This window comes from Lupinus angustifolius, chromosome LG04 (genome assembly GCF_001865875.1).
Source record: "Lupinus angustifolius cultivar Tanjil chromosome LG04, LupAngTanjil_v1.0, whole genome shotgun sequence".
NCBI classification, from domain to species: Eukaryota; Viridiplantae; Streptophyta; class Magnoliopsida; order Fabales; family Fabaceae; genus Lupinus; species Lupinus angustifolius.
In genome coordinates this window covers 11,707,774-11,728,306 of record NC_032012.1, presented here as the reverse complement: position 1 = coordinate 11,728,306, position 20,533 = coordinate 11,707,774, and the positions used below count along the sequence as shown (strand labels likewise).

The window sequence follows — 20,533 nt, the reverse complement described above, 5'->3', positions numbered from 1 at the left end:
CTAAGTTCACTCATCTAAACTTTAAGTTATCAAGAAGGAAAATAAAATAAGCTAAATTAATATTTTTTTAGTTTTTAGGAAGTTTTAATTGACTAGTCAAATTTAATAGGAAGTGACCCACAATATTGTATGAACTAAATACTAAACTATAAAATGTCAAATTTAATATATTATAGCAAACAAATGTAATATATTATGTTGGATGATTAGATATGTGGAAAGTTTTAATGGGACTAGTCAAATTTAATGGGAAGTGACCCACGATATTATATGAACTAAATACTGAACAATAAAATGTTAATATATTGTTTGGATGATTAGAGATAGTGTACAAGATAATATTATACATGTTAAAAAGAATAGAACATGTCGAAAGTAGTTTAACTAAAGAGAAAAATATATGTAATCATAGTGATACAATTTTATATTCTATTATTGTATCATTTATTATTTATATTTAATTCTCACAAAAAATGAATAATAGATAATATAATGATTGCGTATTAATGTTTATACTCATAATATATAGATATTATATTTTTAACCAAATGGAAGTTAATTCTAATTTATAGACTAAAAGGTCACCTATTGATCTATTGTGTCAAAAAATCAAATATTTGATTCCTATACCAATATTTATTGAGTATAATATTTGTCAATGTAAAATTTTTTAGACTGTGAACCTATGTTACATTATAGATTTATTTACTTTTGTTTGAAAGTCTATAATTGTTATTGTTACAATGAATGTCACAAATAAAAAAATTAGTTTATACAAAAAAAAGCATATCCCACAGAAGACTTGGGTGCTTGCTATTTGTTTGTTTTATGAATATAATGTATCATCTCATATCATGAGATAACTATCTCCTATAGTTAGTAAAAATGTGACATGTATACTATTTTGTTTATTTTTAAATAATTTTTATATAAAATGATGAAACATGACACATGTCATGGATTTTACTGACAGGAGATAACTTATCTCATTTACAGCATGAGATATTTCATTCCCTTGTTTTATTTTATCTTTACTTTCTCTACACCAAAAACAGAAGTCACATTTTTTGTTAAAAAAAAAAATAGAAGAAAAAGGTTAATAACTTAATATAGCAAGTGATTATGAGATCTTGGTGATTATAGTGGTTCTTACACTCGTTGAGCGATTCATCACTTTTTTATATTCATTTCATTCTATACTCTATTAATGATATAACTGTAAACTAAATCTGAACCAGTTTCTGAATCCATCACAGAAGAAAATGCTTCGATTGAAAGTGTTTCGACCTACGAATGATAAAATCGTTAAGATCCAATTGCATCCTACGCATCCATGGATGGTAACTGCTGATGATTCAGATCGTGTTTCCGTTTGGAACTGGCAACATCGTCAGGTACATTCTCCTTTTCTTATGATTCAATTTCTTTCATATTGTTCCGATTTTGATGGAAACGTCGTCGTTTAGGTCATATATGAGTTGAAAGCTGGTGGAGTTGATGAGCGACGTTTGGTTGGTGCTAAATTGGAGAAGCTTGCTGAAGGAGAAACAGGTTCAATACATTTTCACTTAAATTCGAACAATTAATGAATGTATACATAGTTTTCGTAATTGTTGTTTTATTATAGATTATTATGAAAAGAATGCGGACCATATCATCGGATGTGGCTGCGATATTCAATTACGGTGTGTGATACCGAATCACAATTGATGATTTTATGTTTTGTTTGGTAGAGTCCAGAGGGAAACCCACAGAAGCCATTCGTGGAGGAAGGTAATATACCTTTACTTTCAGTTTTGTACCATTTTCTGGCTTTTATGGTTTCATGTATTTATCATGTCTCTTTACCTGCCTTAAAGTGTTAAGCAGGTGACTTTTTATGATGATGATGTACGCTTTTGGCAACTTTGGCATAATCGTTCTTCAGCCGCAGAGGCTCCAACAGCTGTCCATACTTCATCTTTTAGTTCTCCTGCCCCATCAACAAAAGGGAGGCATTTTCTAGTTATATGTTGTTTAAACAAAGCTATATTTCTGGATTTGGTGACAATGCGTGGCCGTGATGTACCAAAGCAAGAGCTTGATAACAAGTCCCTTCTCTGGTAAATTTTTGTTACATTGTTTAATGTTATGCAACTCCATCTATCATTAATGTTAACATTTCTACAGACTATGTAATTACACAACACGTATTGGCTATCAGATAGCTATTGTACTTTTGTGGCAATGCCTATCCCAATCATCCCTTTTCCACTTCTTTTAATTGCTGTATTCTAATAAATTGAGTGGCACTTCTATGTTGTACCGAATTGTGCCAGTTATTTGTTTGCAGCATTCTTGCCTGGCATCATGTCAATTGTGTTTTACTCTGAACAAAAACAATGAGAATAGTTACTTTTTGGTGGTCATCCATCAATGCTGTAGGATTCCATAAGTTCAATCATTTCAAAGATTATGGTCATTTTTCCAGTAAAATAAGTTACTTATAAATTGAATTTTAGTTTCACACTTCGACTGCGTGGGCTTGTTGCCTTCCCTAGTCCCAAATATCTCTCTTTATCAGAGACATGCAGGTACAATCATCGAGAGATACATATACATATATACTTGTACACACTAAATTGTGGAAATTCCAGTGCAGTTCTCTCTTTAGGCAATCATTTACTTGCCACTTTTTTCGCTGGTTTACTAATTATTTAGTACAAATTACAGTCCTTCAGTTAAAAATTCACCACCTTTCATTTCAGCTCACCAAATTTTGGCTTCATCCTTCATCTTGATTCTTACTGGAAATTTGGCATCACATTATTCTATGTGCTTTATATGACAATTTTGTATTCAAGTCATAATTTAATTGCCAAAAACGTGTTAATTTACCATTTTTATTTTTCCTTTGCAATATTTATGCACACTGTATAAGTTGTTTTTCATTTTCCATTTTTATCTGCTGTTACAGCATGGAGTTCCTTTATAGATCTGGGGTTGCTGATGGTCCTCTTGTTGCTTTTGGTGCATCTGATGGTGTCATTAGAGTTCTCTCAATGATCACATGGAAGGTGGGTTCCTAAAATGCTCTTCTAATTACAGCTCTTAGCATGTTATCAGTTATGTGATGCTTCTGTTCCTAGCAGCTTGTGCGAAGGTACACTGGAGGTCATAAAGGATCAATCTCTTGCTTGATGTCGTTCATGGCGGCTTCTGGTGAGGTAAGTCTGGATTACCCGATGAAGAGCTTATGCTTCGTGTTAAATGCATGTACATGCTTTACATGCTTGATTATCTCTTAATATTGCTTTTATGCTTGGAAGTAGTTGCTGTACTTTGGTGCGAGGTTTCAATTTTTAGGTCTGTTGGCTTTCAGGCTCTCCTGGTTTCTGGTGCTAGTGATGGATTGCTCATACTTTGGAGTGCTGACCATGGACAAGATTCACGTGAACTTGTACCCAAGCTGAGTTTAAAAGTAGCATTCTTCTTCACTTACTAAATCCATTTTGTCAGCTATTTCAATTTTCAAAAACTGTTGAAAGATGAATCAAGTTGCTGCTCATTATGGCTACAAAAATAGATAAACCATCATTAATTGTGACTTAACTACAGTTGATATTCCTTTCCGGTTAATTAAGTGAATTGATTTTCGGTTGAGTTTGGTATGTATATGAGATACTATAATAGAAAAGAAAGGCACAATGTCCAGGCAGAAGGTGGAACACAAAAATAAACTTATGCGGATGAAGTTAAATTTTGATCTTTTTCTTCTTAATGTGCTTCCTGCTTATTTTTCTTTTCCTTTTATTTTTACACCCTATAATATTTTTTCTATGACTTCTAAGTATTCTGTACATGTTCATTTCATTGGTTTATGATACCATGTGATGCATCTAGGCACATGATGGTGGGGTCGTGGCAGTTGAGCTATCTCGGGTGATGGGAGGTGCTCCTCAGCTAATTACAATTGGTGCAGATAAGACATTAGCTATCTGGGACACAGTCTCCTTTAAGGTGTGGTGGTGGTATTAACACCTGGATATTTTTATTCCGTGAAAATTCTCATGGTGAATAAGAAGAGTTGGGATGAATTATTAATTGTTATTGTTGTTTGTTTATTCTCAGGAGCTGCGGCGTATAAAACCAGTTCCAAAATTGGCTTGCCACAGTGTGGCTTCTTGGTGCCACCCTCGAGCTCCAAACCTTGATATTTTAACTTGCGTCAAAGATTCTCATATATGGTATATGGTTGTCTTTCTCCTTTGATGGCTTTAACCTTTCTATTTGTTACATGATAGTGTGGTGATGAAATATATTCATTCTAAATTTGAACATTTTTTTTTTATTTTTCTTAGGGCAATTGAACATCCCACTTATTCTGCGCTTACAAGACCATTGTGTGAATTGACCTCAGTTATTCCTCCACAAGCTCTTGCTCCTAATAAGAAACTAAGGGTATGTTATTAACCAATCATCATTTAGCATTTTTTTAATTTATAAATGTCTGATTTCATTGAATCTATAAAACCAAGAAGAATGTATGGATATAATCAATAACATGTAAATAATTTGGGAATGATAATTTCAACCAATACCGTGCACCTGTTCAATTCACCCAACCACCCCCAAATATCCAACAAACATGTTTTCACCAACGACGCCCAAATAAAAACCAAGCCCAATGCCCTTGGCCCGTTCAGAATTCATACCCCATCCAAAACATAAGCAAGATCCCCAACCAAAATCAGAATTTCCTGAACCAAAAAAGGGAGCTAGTAACCTTTGATCCAATTCCCATGTCATACTTTGACCTCTTCACTTTCCTTCAAAACAAGGGGTGTTAACCCTTATTCCTGTAAGAGTTCTTGAATCCCCTGGTGCATGATTTGACCCAAATACTACTAGTGCTAATCATTCCGGCTTTGTGGGACATTAGGTAGAGAATTGCAAAGCTCTCAAATATAAAGTGCAAAATCTGCCTGACTCAAAGTGACTCAACTTTAAACATACCACACCAGATGTCAATGGAAACCCCTTACCTGACCATGGGAATAGGCTATGAAGCACAAATACAGATATGTGTGTCGGATACGATACGTATCCAATACGTCTACACACGTTTTTTCTAAAATATAGGATACGATACGTTCAGGGATACATGTATAAAATAGTAAAAAATACATAAAATATGATAAAATTATAAGTGTAAATCAAAATATCTAAAGTAGAAAATATAATGGAAAATGTAAATCATTGTCCTCCAAAATTTCAAGTACCAAAACTAGAAAATATAGTAGAATAATTCATAAAATTGATAAAACGTATCATATCTTATCAAATTTTTTGTTGAAAACGTATCAGATATGTATCTTCATCTTTATTTTATTTTTTTAATTTTTGTATACTCTAGGGATACATCCTTCACGAATTCGAGGGCATCCGTGTCGGATACGTCTCCGACACCGACACGTGAGGTATGCTTTAGAGGGAATAGGGAGTGGACGCGGATGAAGGAGCCAAGTATGAGGTCTTTATAGAGAAAGTGTCTGATGTTAAAACCCTAACGAGGTTCATATTTCAGGAGATGTGCAAGCAAGGGGTGGTTGAGGTTCTATCATGAAGTGAAGATTGTTGTCATAAAGAGATTTGTGAAATGCATTTTCTTGCAGGACACACCCTTGAGGCCTGTCCTGAGTTCAAGCAGTTATTGCAAAAATTAATGGATGCAAAACTGGTTTTAATAGGAAAGGGGTCTCAATATCATGAGGTAAATGCAATTGAGCAATACACAAGCTATTACCTAGATACTAGTGACAACCCAAGCGGTTGAACTTGTATTAGACATACCGTTATATCCACCACGATGCCAGTGGATTACCAGTTGTGGAAAGGTATATGGTCCTCTTGAAATAGGGAAGAGCCTCATTGTTAATGCCAAAGGAAAAGAAAAGTTTGACAAAAAGGAAGTATCCAATGAGGAAGCCTACAAACTTCTAGAATTCATCAGACAAAGTGAATATCTGGTAGCTGATCAGTTGAGTTGCACCCCAACCAAAAAATTTCCACTCCAGAACTACGTAGTCTTGACTTCCCTATTGCACCTTGGGATATTAGGAGAAGGATATGATCTTGTCAGACGCTCTAATAAAAAATATTCTTTTGTCTTTTGTTTTGATAATTAAATGTTTAATCAAACAATTTTAGGCTATAATTGGGTCTCTGCAATTAGCGAGGGTACCGTTTTAATACGTGCGGACGAGATGCTAAACCTTCCCTCATCCATAATTGACTCCCAAACTTAGAACTCTATGTCAATGACCATGCTTTCTAAGATTGTGCATAAATAGGGTTCTCTGCATTTTGTCCCCAAAAACGCAGAGGCTATTCCAATATTTTAGAGAGGGTGGAATCATCCATTCCTCTCTCTCCCAGGTCGTGCATCTAGAAATCAGGTCGCGACAATAGAGGTGGGGATTTCTATCAAGATTGAGTGTAACAAAATCTGTGTAAAGCTTTAACTATGAGGAAACTGAATTTCAATCCCATCTTACTCCATCACTTATACTACTGCTTTTGTTGTCTCTACTGGGTAATGCATTTGGTCAAGTTTGACATTGATTTTTGTCACAGGTGTATTGCATGGTTGCACATAGTTTGCAGCCACATCTTGTTGCTACTGGAACCAATATTGGCGTTATTATCTGCGAGTTTGATCCTAGATCTCTTCCACCTGTTGCTCCCCTCCCAACCCCATCAGACAGCAGGGAGCACTCTGCCATATTTGTAATTGAAAGAGAGCTAAAGCTATTAAATTTTCAGTTAAACAACTCAGTTAATCCATCTCTTGGAAACAATAGCTCCTTGTCAGAAACAGGAAGATCCAAGGGAGATTTTTTTGAACCATTACCTGTCAAGCAGGGGAAGAAGCACATTAGTACACCTGTTCCTCATGATTCATACTCAGTTCTTTCTGTGAGCAGTTCAGGAAAGTAAGTCTTCCCTGACTTTTGCTACAGTTCTATTGATGTTGAGTTGAATAAAGTAATTTGTAATTACGAAGATAATGTTTTTTTCTTCAAAATGATTTATTGGTCCTGTTTTTCTTTACAGAGTGGAGAACACAAAAAGTTCAAACTTTTTGTATGCCACATATAAGATTCACAACTCACAATGACTATTTCATGCTATTGGTTTATATGCTGTATAATTTCTGTGTTTAAGTTGCCACCTCTTGTTAACATATACATTCGAGTGCCTTTTCTGTACTGTGGTTGCTTTCTTACTATATCATATATTTGCAGGTACCTGGCAATAGTTTGGCCAGATATTCCTTATTTCTCAGTGTACAAGGTTAGTGATTGGTCAATTGTTGACTCTGGCAGTGCAAGGCTTCTTGCTTGGGATACATGTCGGGATAGATTTGCTATATTGGAATCATCAGCACCTCCTAGAATTCCTTTAGTTCCCAAGGGTAGTTCATCAAAAAGAGCAAAAGAAGCTGCTGCAGCACAAGCAGCAGCAGCTGCTGCTGCAGCTGCTTCCTCTGCTTCTGTTCAAGTTCGCATCTTGTTAGATGATGGAACATCAAATATACTAATGAGGTCTGTTGGTGCACGCAGTGAACCGGTAAGACTATTCTCAGTTTAAAGTTTTCCTAATCAATTCTCGTATTCTTGAGCGGTCCAGTTTACGAGGTTCCCCACCTAGTAGGGTCTGGGAAAGGTAGATGTACATACCCTCACAAGCGAAGAGGCTGTTTCCAAATCTTGTAATAGTCTAGGCTTTGATGATATCTTGCTTTCCCGATGGCTATGCGTCTTTTCTTATTAATAAATCTTGTGCAATTTTAAATGTAAATGTGATAGGAACTGGAACTTACTAGATAGAAACTAACCAAATAAGAGGAGCTCAGCTCCTTACAACAGAGGATTATCCTCAACAACTAGCAAAACCAGAAAACTACAATAAAATATAGAGAGAAAGAGGAATGGTCACTAGGAAAACCGTCAAGTCAACGTTCCATCCTGGCTGTCCATTCTGTTATTTTCCCGCTTTCCTTAAACCAATTCCTTCGCTCTTTTGCTCTCTTCAGTCATTATAATTCCCTCCTTCCCATCTCACACCCCCTATTCTTGTCGTGGAACACATGGGTTATAGGGTCATCGAAATGACAATAATTAAGGTTTCTTTTATCCCAGCTTTTGCATTTGTTTTATTAATAGCTACTACAAATGCAACTTACAAATTGAATTTATGGAGAAAAAAAGAGGGGGAGGTGTATATTTAGATAGATTAATGCTCACTCTGATAAATTGTGTACATTAATTGATTAAATTTAATAATAATTAGCACAGCATTATCCATGGGTTTGTTGGGAATTAATTGCTATTTCTATGCGGTTGTCAATTTGGTGCTTATAAAAACTAACTTTTGAGGTAATTCATTGGTTGAAGGATTTCGTGTTTATTGTTTCAAGCTAAATGCTGTAATGAAGGTTCACCTGCTCTGTATAAAATTCGCAGCGGTAGTGTTTTACCAGATGAGTTAAACAGATCTAAAATTTAAAAACTCTTTGAATAAATCCACATCTGCACTATTGCCAACAGTAAGAGCTGTTTGGTTTTCATTTTGAAGATTTGTATTAGAATTCATGATCTCTGAGAAAATGTGAGAAAGAACAACATAGTGATGGAGAAGGATGCGAGAGAGAAAGATAGAGATTGAGATCAAACATAACTGTCATTAGCTAATCTGTGATCTGAAACAAATCTGAACTGTATTTATGGGTCTAGAAACATCTTGAGGATCTAGAAGCTAAGCCTATATGCTAAGCTACTAACAGAACATAACTGTCATAACTAACTGTACGCTAAATAAACCAACAGTATAGCATACTCTAAAATTTGCCCCTCAAACTCAGGGTGGGTCCATCAATGAGAATTGATCAAGCACCCTGAGTTTGTCTCTTTGCCTGCAAAACCAAGGTTAGACAAAGCTTTAGTGAGAATGTTTGCATTCTGATATTGAACTGAAATGTGAGCGACTTAGACTCTTGTTAAGAACTGTCTCCATTGCAAAGAGTAAGTCTAGCTCCACTGTATGCTTTGTTCTGGAGTGTAAGACTGGGGTGTGAGTGATACAGTCCTCTGATCGTCATATTATATGGTAGGGGTAGAGAGTAGAACTCTGAGCCCTTTAGCAGGGTCTGAATCCACATTAATTTTGCTGCAGTATTAGGAAGGCTTCTATGTTCAGCCTCAATACTGCGCCTAGAACAAATTGTTACTTCTTTGATCACCGTGATCATCAGGATTTGGTGCCTGTCAACATCACAGTAGGCCTGAAGTGAGTGTGTCTGATGAGTCTGAGAACCAGTAATCCCTAGGTTAATGATGCTGAGAAGATTGCACTTGTAAGCCATAAGATCTGATGCTCCCATATTAAACAGGGATCTAGAATTGTCTAAAGGATCTAGAAGCTAAGATACTAAGATAACATAACTGTCACCAGTCACCACTGAATGTTCACATAAGTAAAACAACAGTGTAACATAGTCTAACATTAGGATTGATAGGGTGCAGGAGAGACCACCTATCACAAGGGTGTATCAGAGGAGGCCACGTGGCAGCCACTAATCCATGTGGCAGCGTGTGAATAAAGCTCTTAGGAGCAGTTTTTGTAACTGCCGTAGCAGTGAGTTAGTGAAGTGTATAAATAGGAGTAGGGGGGTTATTGTGAGTAGTTTTGAAGTATTGTGTAGGAAGGGGAGTTGATTCAGTGAATCAACCTTGTAATGTGTAATTGATTCAGGGAATCAATTACGATTCTTCATTGTCTTCTTCTAATCTTGCAATCAATAAAGAGGTATTAGTATCCGGAATTCAATTGATTTCGGATCAATTTTGTTCGGATCTTCTTCTTCTTTTGTGCATTCTTTTACCGGTGTTATCAATGACCTTCTGTGAATGTTATTCTTCTAAGGGAGTGTCATTCAAACGGGAATAATTTGAATCCTAAGGTGCCTTTCTAATTCATGTATCCATTTGTAGGTCATTGGTTTGCATGGAGGGGCACTGCTTGGTGTTGCCTATCGAACATCTAGGAGAGTCAGTCCCATTGCTGCTACAGCTATTTCAACAATCCAGTCTATGCCCTTATCAAGTCATGGGGGCAGTGGTCTTTCTTCCTTTACTACTTACGATGATGGATTTTCTTCACATAGAGCATCTGAGGCGGCTCCTCAGAACTTCCAGCTTTACAGGTGAAACTTATAATTGTCGTATAATGAATAAAATGTTGTTTTAGCTCATAAAATTCCCTTATATTTGATGTCCTTCATTTCTTGAAGTTATTGATTATTTCATAGCCTGCCAAATAAAGAAAGTGTTGCCTCTTTAAGAGTAGAATACTCACATGTATTACGGGTGCTTGAAGGAGCAAATAAACCTTCGGTGTATAATAGCTTAGTAAGTACAAATCATCAACCCTACCTCGGTTGCCTAATGGAATGTCTTTTGAGAATGGTTGCTAAAGTCTGGTAGTTCATTTTGTAAACAATGATAACTTTTACCACAATCATATAGTTTAAAGCAACCAAAGGGTGTTGGTTTAGTGGTGTAAGGCACCGCTAGATCCCCAGGATGACCAAAAGGTCAAGGGTTCGATTCCTGGAAGCGACACTTCTTGGGAGGGGCAGCCACGCGTCCCGAAAGGGATTAGTTCTTTACCCAAAAGGGTGAGAGGATACCCTTGATAGTACCAAAAAAATATAGTTTAAAGCATAATTGAGGATCCTCTGAAATTACGAAGTCCGTTCCACTATCTTTTTCCTTACAAAGCTTAAACTATCTCCTCCTATCCCCTGCCTTCTCTTCCGGCTACCGGTTTGGATATTTTGTACATACAATTTTTCTATTTTATTCGTAGTTATTCATAGCATCAAGCCCTATATATATTTTTTACATTGTGTACATTTCAGTATTCACAAAGCTATTTCTACTGATGATTACATTACATGTTATTATTGGAGTTCAGATACAATAGCCATATTCTTTCACACATTGCTGGACATCTATGCAGTAGGCCTTGTTGTCAAATAACTTGTTTGACCCTTTAGGGTGGTGCCTATGTGAATCCTCGCCCTGAGATACCTATCAGGATTTTATCTAAATCATGGGATGGAAGTTTGTTATGTTGCGGCTATGTAATGTGCGGGCTATAATCTCTTGATTCACATCCCGTTCATATCAATCTGAATGCCATTATTGCTTTAATTCATTAATCTATATTAGTGTTTGAGGGTACATTGTTTTTTGGTTTTCTTTAGACTTAATATTGCATTTGATTTTGTATTCAGTTGGGAGACATTCCAGCCTGTGGGGGGTCTACTGCCTCAGCCAGAATGGACTGCTTGGGACCAAACTGTGGAGTACTGTGCATTTGCATACCATCAGTATATAGTCCTGTCTTGTTTGCGCCCACAATATAGATACCTGGGAGATGTTGCAATTCCATATGCTACTAGTGCTGTTTGGCACCGGAGGCAACTGTTTGTTGTTACACCAACTACTGTAGAGTAAGATGTGGCACCTTCTAGAATTATATTCATTAAACCAAGTTTCTGATTCTTGTTTTATTTGTCTGTTGTTTTTGTTATTTTGCTTTAGTTGTTTAAAGGTGGAAATGACAAACTATGGTTTACAATTTTAATTCCTTGTGTATCTGCTAATAGGCCAAAAATACTTTCTGTTAATTGTGGCCAAAGAAAAAGGAGGGGGAACATATATCCACCTTAGGAAGTCACTAATAATGAAATAAACATATAAAAGGAACTCAGTCAACCAACCATCACCACTGCATAAGTTGTTAGGTGAAGATAAATGAATGATTTTTTTTATTACTATTTTCAACGGTCAAAGTCTGCACCTTTACCCCTTGTATGGTTTAATTTTCAGAATTGTATTTGTGGATGCTGGGGTTGCACAAATTGATATTGAAACTAAGAAGATGAAAGAAGAGCAGAAAATGAAAGAAGCACAGGCAAGAGCAGTAGCTGAGCATGGAGAGTTAGCATTAATTGCTGTAGATGGTCCCCAAACTACTACTAAAGAAGAAAGAATGTCATTAAGGCCACCGATGCTGCAGGTTAAAAAAACCTCTCAATTTTTATCATTTGTGACAATGATTTAACATTTTCTTTTGTATCTAGAGTAGATATTATGACTGATGGATGTTGTCGGAATGAATTCAAGTTTATTTTTACGTTATTATCTTTTTGATAGTCTATGGCTGAAATGTTATTCAATTCAAATAGATATTTTGGATGGAAATGTTAATGTCTAGGGTGAGCCTCGGCGCAACGTAAAGTTGCTGCTTAGTGACCAAGAGGTCGCTGTTTCAAATCTTGGAAACATTTTCTCCACTTATGGGAGTAAGGCTAAGGCTACGTACATCTACCTCCCCTAACTCCACTATGTGGGACCCTTATACACTAGGTCGCCCTTTTAAGAGTTAGTGTAATAATCAGAACTTTTTATTCCTGTCAAACCTGTGTAGATTACTTTTGGAAACTACACTGGGGGGTATGTTTGTGTTCACTATTATGGTAATATTGCATCTTGATTTAGTCATTAGGTTTCATCATTTTTAAGGGTGTAATGAATGATTATGCAAGTCTTGCTTGATTTTTGCAAAGATGCATCGTCTGCCTTATTCTCTTGGGAATGATTTAAATACCTGTTGGACTAATCCTCTCGTTGTCAATTGGTTTTAAGATGGAACATTAACATGGTATTAAAGTCAAAACTCAACTTCTCTCTGGTTGTCATGGGCCAAAATATACCCTTTCGTATTAGGTCAAAGGTAACCCATCGCCTGGTCCGGCAGGCTTATGTAGAGGGAGGATGTTAGAAAGTAAGTCTCACATAGCCTACCTCATTGTCTCGGGAATGATTTAAATTCCTGTTGGGCTACTCCTGTCATTGCCAATTGGTAAATACAATCCAAGTGTATGGTTCTAGTTTTATGTTGAACTACTGTTTAAATCATTCAACATAATGTCCTGTGAGATATTTGAGAGCAGAGGTGAGTTACTTTCTTGTTGGTTATATATCTGGTGGATAGTTTTTCATTCTTCCTTGGAAATTAAAGTTTCAGGTTTCCCTTGGTAGGGTATCTTACCCTCTGACCTTGTACTTTTTTCATTGTATTCTAATAAAAAAATTTGTTCTTGTTTCAAAATGTGAAGATGTTTCTTTTTTGTTCTCTAGGTGGTTCGGTTGGCATCTTTTCAGCATGCTCCTTCAGTGCCACCTTTCTTGACATTGTCAAAACAATCTAGAGTTGATGGTGATGACTCTTGGATGGCAGCAGAAGAGAGAAAAGCCAGTGAGGTTGCTGTTGGTGGTGGGGGTGTGTCTGTGGCAGTTACTCGTTTCCCAACGGAGCAGAAACGCCCAGTTGGGCCTCTTGTTGTGGTAGGTGTCAGAGATGGAGTTCTTTGGCTAATTGACAGGTAATTGGGACTTCTCAGTTTCAATTGTATGTTTAGTCCATCTAATTCTATACATATGTTAAGTTGTATGTCAACCAATTTTTTTTCTGGCGTTTACCCTTCTTTTTCCATCCTTTTAATGCATAAAACGCAGGCATGCATTGCTGTGATGAAATTACACTGAATTCCCTTGAAATTTTAGAAATTACACAACCACCATGAGTTTTAACTAGACAAATACCCTTTGTATGGAAAATGTTTGTGGTTACTTCATAGGTGGAAAATATTTCAGTTTAATGAGTCGGAGTAGCACTTATTTAGATAAAATATTACGGATCAGAAACTAACCTAAGCCTGTGTTTGGATGTGGGGTTTTAAAATCCTAGCATTTTAAAGCAGAGGAAGGCAGGAAACATATCAATTCACTCTAAGGTAGGGAGCACAGAGGTAGAGTGAGAAAGTTGCGTTAGGATTATAGGTTGATGTAGGATTTCAAAATTCCTCCTCCTAATGTGGTATTTCAATCAAATACCTCTTCTTGGGTGAATAAATAGCTGACTAAATTCCACACAAATTTTAAAGTTCTTTGACCAGAAGCAGGATGTATAGAAAAATATGTTAAATACCCTTGTCAATTACATTTCCCAAAAAATCACTTATCCAAACACACAGAAAGTGGTTTGGTCATATGAGAAGACCAAAAAAGGCCCAGTGTAAAAAGTTGTTCAAGCAGAAGATTCGTAGAGGGAGGCTGGAGAAAACTTTAGGAGAAACCATTAAATAAAGACCTTGATCTAAATGGCTTCTCTGAAAATTTGGTTTTTGATGAAGCACAATGGCTTCATTTAGTGGGATAAGGCTTGGTTGTTGTTTTTGTACTTTGTTGTGGAAGTGGTTTTTCAGTAAGAGAAAGGGATGCCTAGTTTGGTATTTATGTTTCTGTATTGAGGAGCCAACTGGTCCAATTGAGAGTTGACTTTTAATGTGTTAGCTCTGTGTAGCTTGTGAGTGACATAGTTAACATGCCATAATGGAGTTCTACTTTAAGGATTCATCTGTATAGTTAACATGTCATTTTCAAGAATGATGCTACTGATACTTGTCTTGTGGTAGGTACATGTGTGCTCATGCCTTGTCCTTAAGTCATCCTGGTATCCGTTGCCGATGTCTTGCTGCTTACGGTGATGCTGTTAGTGCAGTAAAATGGTATTGATTTCTCTCTCTTTTCATTAGCATCACCTACTAATTCAGATATATCTGTATGTCACATTGCACTTTTTTAAACAGGGCAAGTAGGCTTGGAAGAGAACACCATGATGATTTAGCACAGTTTATGCTTGGAATGGGCTATGCTAATGAAGCACTTCATTTGCCTGGAATATCTAAGAGGTATGCTGTATGCTTATAGCCAAGAGCTAGCAATCTTAATCAGCATTTGTATGTTTTGGCTAGACCTTAAACATATAGGTGTTTACTTTCGGCAGGTTGGAATTTGATTTGGCAATGAAGGGCACTGATTTGAAGAGAGCTCTTCAGTGTCTCATTACCATGAGTAACAGCAGGGATATAGGACATGATAATACCCCTGGGCTTGGTTTGAATGACATTCTGAATTTACAACATCAAGAGAAAAAACAAGATTTAGTTGATGGTGCTGATGGTGTTGAGGGTATAGTGAAATTCGCAAAAGAGTTCTTGGATCTTATTGATGCTGCAGATGCTACTGCACAGGGTGAAATTGCTCGCGAAGCTCTCAAGAGGTTAGCTGCAGCTGGTTCAGTGAAAGGTGCCTTACAAGGTCATGAGTTGAGAGGATTAGCATTACGCCTTGCAAATCATGGAGAACTGACACGGCTAAGTGTAGGCAACTTTCTCAAATTTTGCATTTTTTGTTGAACTAAACATTTGCGAATTGTATTTAATACGACTATTTGAGACAGCCTTCATTCTTAAGTCCTTTTAGGATTAAATGGTCTTCTCCATCTCTGTAATTTCAATATTTTGTTTTTGTTTTCCTTATAAACAAATGATTACATTTGTTCGCTGCAGGGTTTGGTAAACAACTTAGTCACACTTGGCTTGGGACGGGAAGCTGCATTTGCTGCTGCTGTTTTGGGAGACAATGTGCTAATGGAAAAAGCATGGCAGGATACTGGAATGCTGGCGGAGGCTGTGCTTCATGCTCATGTATGATTAGTTATGTACACAACTAGTTGATCACTCAATTTTAGTACTTGTAGTCTGACTTTGTTACTTGCAGGCACAAGGTCGTCCAACTTTGAGGAACTTGGTTCAGTCCTGGAACCAAATGCTGCAGAGAGAGATTGAGCCGACTCCATCACAGAAGACAGATGCTACAGCTGCATTTCTTGCTTCTCTTGAGGAGCCTAAACTTACGAGTTTGGCCGATGCAGGGAAGAAGCCACCTATTGAAATCTTACCTCCTGGGATGGCATCTCTTAATGCTCCTCCTATCACCATCCAGAAAAAACCAGGTTCGGCTGCTCAGAATTCACAACAGCCAGGCAAGCCATTGGCAATTGAAGCACCTCCTACTGCCACAACAGTACCAGAGAGTGCTACACAGACACAACAGCCTGAAGCCACTGGTGCACCAGTACCCGATCCATCTCTGCCCGAAGCTACCTCAGACTCCACATCAGTTCCAGAGGATGCTCCGCCTAAACCAGAATCAGGTGAAACCGTTGTAGATAATGGACATCCTACCCCTGCATCAGCAAGTGATGGAACTCCAACAGTTAATGGGGAAACCGTTCAAGCAGAGCCTGCGAGCAACCCATCACCACCTGAGGTCCCGTCACCAGTAGTAGAGGCTCCAGAGGCCAATGCCCCAAATACAACTACAGTACCCGCAACTAATGCCCCAAGTCCAAGTATAGTACCCACAACTAATGACCCAAGTCCCACTACAGTACCTCCTGCTATTGACCCCTTCTTCTTATGATTGGTAATACCCACCACACACTGTTGACAATGACATGTGCACTTGAAAAATGAATTTAATTTACGATTCAAGTATTTCATTTGCAAAGAAATCATTCTGGATATGTAGGAAGTCTAATATATTATTTTGTAACAAATCTAGACTCCTGAAGTGTAATTCTACCGATTTTTGTAGATTATTGATGTACTAAGGTGTCTTGTATTGTGATTGTGAAATATGACACTTGTGAGTTGTTTTCTTTTCTATTTGAACTTTTCCTGTTTGAAAATTTTACATGTTGAATGCAAGTTTTGGGAGACAATGTGCTAATGGAAAAAGCATGGCAGGATACTGGAATGCTGGCGGAGGCTGTGCTTCATGCTCATGTATGATTAGTTATGTACACAACTAGTTGATCACTCAATTTTAGTACTTGTAGTCTGACTTTGTTACTTGCAGGCACAAGGTCGTCCAACTTTGAGGAACTTGGTTCAGTCCTGGAACCAAATGCTGCAGAGAGAGATTGAGCCGACTCCATCACAGAAGACAGATGCTACAGCTGCATTTCTTGCTTCTCTTGAGGAGCCTAAACTTACGAGTTTGGCCGATGCAGGGAAGAAGCCACCTATTGAAATCTTACCTCCTGGGATGGCATCTCTTAATGCTCCTCCTATCACCATCCAGAAAAAACCAGGTTCGGCTGCTCAGAATTCACAACAGCCAGGCAAGCCATTGGCAATTGAAGCACCTCCTACTGCCACAACAGTACCAGAGAGTGCTACACAGACACAACAGCCTGAAGCCACTGGTGCACCAGTACCCGATCCATCTCTGCCCGAAGCTACCTCAGACTCCACATCAGTTCCAGAGGATGCTCCGCCTAAACCAGAATCAGGTGAAACCGTTGTAGATAATGGACATCCTACCCCTGCATCAGCAAGTGATGGAACTCCAACAGTTAATGGGGAAACCGTTCAAGCAGAGCCTGCGAGCAACCCATCACCACCTGAGGTCCCGTCACCAGTAGTAGAGGCTCCAGAGGCCAATGCCCCAAATACAACTACAGTACCCGCAACTAATGCCCCAAGTCCAAGTATAGTACCCACAACTAATGACCCAAGTCCCACTACAGTACCTCCTGCTATTGACCCCTTCTTCTTATGATTGGTAATACCCACCACACACTGTTGACAATGACATGTGCACTTGAAAAATGAATTTAATTTACGATTCAAGTATTTCATTTGCAAAGAAATCATTCTGGATATGTAGGAAGTCTAATATATTATTTTGTAACAAATCTAGACTCCTGAAGTGTAATTCTACCGATTTTTGTAGATTATTGATGTACTAAGGTGTCTTGTATTGTGATTGTGAAATATGACACTTGTGAGTTGTTTTCTTTTCTATTTGAACTTTTCCTGTTTGAAAATTTTACATGTTGAATGCAAGTCATTCTAGTTGGTTGAGAGTTTATGAATATACGATTGTGTTTATCAGCTGCAGTGCTTTTTTATATCTTCTTTACTCAAATTTTGCTACAAGCTTAAGTGTTGTGGCATGTATTTTTCATGACTTTCTGTTTTCCATGGCTTCACTTATGTTCAGTTCAAAACTTCAAATGTAAAAAAGAATATCTTTGCATCTTAAATTACATCTAGAGCTATAAGGATCAAATTCCTTTGCATTATTAATACATAATGCAATGCAATGGTGGTATTAATTTGCATTAGGATATGCTACAAAATCAAGGTGAGAAGACTCATTAGGCATATATTTCACTTTAGATTAGTATCATTGAAATGAATCACTTTAGTGAATTAAAAGACATACTGGAGTCTCCAGTATCATCTGTCGGATCAAGCATCCTGGGTTATATATCCGTCTAGTACAATAAAAGTTCTCAATCATTCAACCAAAAAATGTGAATTACTTAAAAACATTCATACATTCCTCATCAACAATATCAATTAGAATCACCTTTTTCCAAACATAAGCATCGTAATTGTAAATAACCAAATAATAATAATGGAAAAAAGTGAGTAAAATGGGAAAGGATTGTGAAGGGTGGAAAAGTGAGAACACAAGATGAGAGAATCAAAAGAAGGCCTTCAATTTCAGACTACTTAACACAGTGGCTTCAATTTATTATTATTACATCTTATATTTCTTTTCTTTTTTCGCCCATGTTTTTTTCTTAAATAATTGCCACAAACACAAAACTGTGCCTAACTTACACTCAAAAGTATTTTCTTGTTGTTGTAAACTTGTGTAGTTATCATGTTGTGTGGATAATTATATACTTATTCAAGAGTGAATGATTATGTTAACTTCAGTTAAAACTATAATAGAAATAAGACTTTACATAAACATGGCCTTAGTGTAGTGATTAGGCAAAATTAGTCAAAAATAACTATCTTCATGAAAATGATACTTGTAAATTATTTGAACTTGAATTCATCTTATAATAATTCAATCTTGTGTGCTACAGCTGGAAAGCTACAAGTGTCTACAACAAGCTATCCATCATAAGAGACAATTTTTGAGACCAAATGATAGTCATTTAAATAAAAAAAACGGCGGCTCAGTGCACGAGATTTTCACTTAATGCCCAATGCATGAGATTCTCACTTAATGAAGTCTAGAGAGGGTAGCTGAATGCACTCATGATCCATCCTTGTTATTGTATTGCAGTGACAGCCCTTTCTGGAGTAGTATATGATTCTAAATAATCTAAATCAGATAGTATCAGAACTTCATGAGCAATTGAACATTGATATGAGGTCAACTTTCTGAACTCGATTCTCTTTATAATTTGTTCCAATCCATCTTACAAATCTGTGAATGAATTGAATCAACTGAATATACCTAACATTCAATCTCTACAAGCAAATATGCTATCAAATTCTCAATATCATCCTAAAAAAGCATGGTTTTATAAGAGACAGAATTATAGGCTTATCTATTCTCTGACTCCATTATTTGTATACCTGAATTCACACCCCAGATCACACTTCTTTCATATCTGCTTACAATATGTCTAATCCACATCAGAACATGAGATGCATCGATATCGACCGACACTAATATCAATATATGGTGTCTTTGTGGGGTGTCAAAACCAATTGTTCAAAACTAGAGTCTCTAGCATTTCTCACATGTTCAGTATTGAGCATCAATTTCCTCACTCTTTCGACCTCTTCCAACTTATCACCCATAACATACAGATCACAAACAAGGTTATAAATCCCTCTATCATTTTCTGGTTTTGCCATTGTCAACACTTACTCGATCACTCTCTCAGCCATCTTAAATTGCCTATGCTCCTTACAAGCCGACAAAAACGAACCCAAGACAACAACATTTGGTTCTAATCTCATCGCCTTGATAATATCATAAGCCTTCATCTAAATTCCCTGCTTTTCCAACTAAATAAACCAAACATGCATAGTGCTGAATTCTTGGTTTCATTCCGTTCTCTTCGATCATCTTGAAATACCTGCATCCCTCTTCAACCAACCCAGCACGAGCACAGGCACTTAGAACCGCAGTGAAAGTGAGTTCATTAGGTTTGACACCAGAAACCAACATCTTCTCAAACAAAACCAATGCTTCTTCACTGAAACCATGTTTTGCTGCACCACAAATCAAAGCAGTCCAAGACTTCACATCTCTTTCACTCATCATCTCGAAAACCCGTGCCCCACTTCTCAAGTTTCCACATTTAGCATACATATTAACCAAAGCATCACCTATCTCCACATTCAATTCCCACCCATTTTTCACCATGAAACCATGAACCGATTTTCCGGACAACAATCCAACACACCCCATTTTCTCACAAGCTGATAAAACCGAACCAGCAGTAAGTTGATCAATTTTTATCTCCTCATGAAACATCATTTGTCGAAAAAGTAACAAACCCTGTTCAAAATTTCCAACATTGTTATAACCAGCAATCATGGAAGACCATGATACAGTATCTCTACACGGCATTTGTTCAAAAACCTCACGTGCCCTCCGAATATCATTCCCTAATTTTTTCAATGATGAAAAAATGAAACCTTCAAAAGCTTGATGAAAGAGGGAAGGTGAGATTGATGAGGACTGCT

At 37.1% G+C, this 20,533-nt stretch overlaps 2 protein-coding genes across 2 annotated transcripts; both read left to right on the top strand.

Moving 5' to 3' along the window:
* Nucleotides 1,075–16,687, top strand: LOC109345857. The gene is made up of 21 exons (XM_019585099.1): nt 1,075–1,394; nt 1,467–1,551; nt 1,734–1,773; nt 1,860–2,102; nt 2,957–3,056; nt 3,132–3,206; nt 3,362–3,460; nt 3,883–3,999; nt 4,111–4,226; nt 4,341–4,440; nt 6,616–6,974; nt 7,287–7,611; nt 10,035–10,246; nt 11,342–11,560; nt 11,940–12,129; nt 13,254–13,498; nt 14,591–14,683; nt 14,765–14,866; nt 14,962–15,337; nt 15,527–15,664; nt 15,738–16,687. Exons 1-21 carry the CDS (start codon nt 1,263–1,265, stop codon nt 16,440–16,442), a joined length of 4,071 nt encoding a protein of 1,356 aa, XP_019440644.1. The 5' UTR covers nt 1,075–1,262; the 3' UTR covers nt 16,443–16,687.
* Nucleotides 16,729–17,828, top strand: LOC109345859 (proteoglycan 4-like). Its single transcript, XM_019585104.1, has 2 exons — nt 16,729–16,807; nt 16,881–17,828. The coding sequence occupies exons 1-2, from the start codon at nt 16,751–16,753 to the stop codon at nt 17,583–17,585; spliced, it is 762 nt and encodes a 253-aa protein (XP_019440649.1). The 5' UTR covers nt 16,729–16,750; the 3' UTR covers nt 17,586–17,828.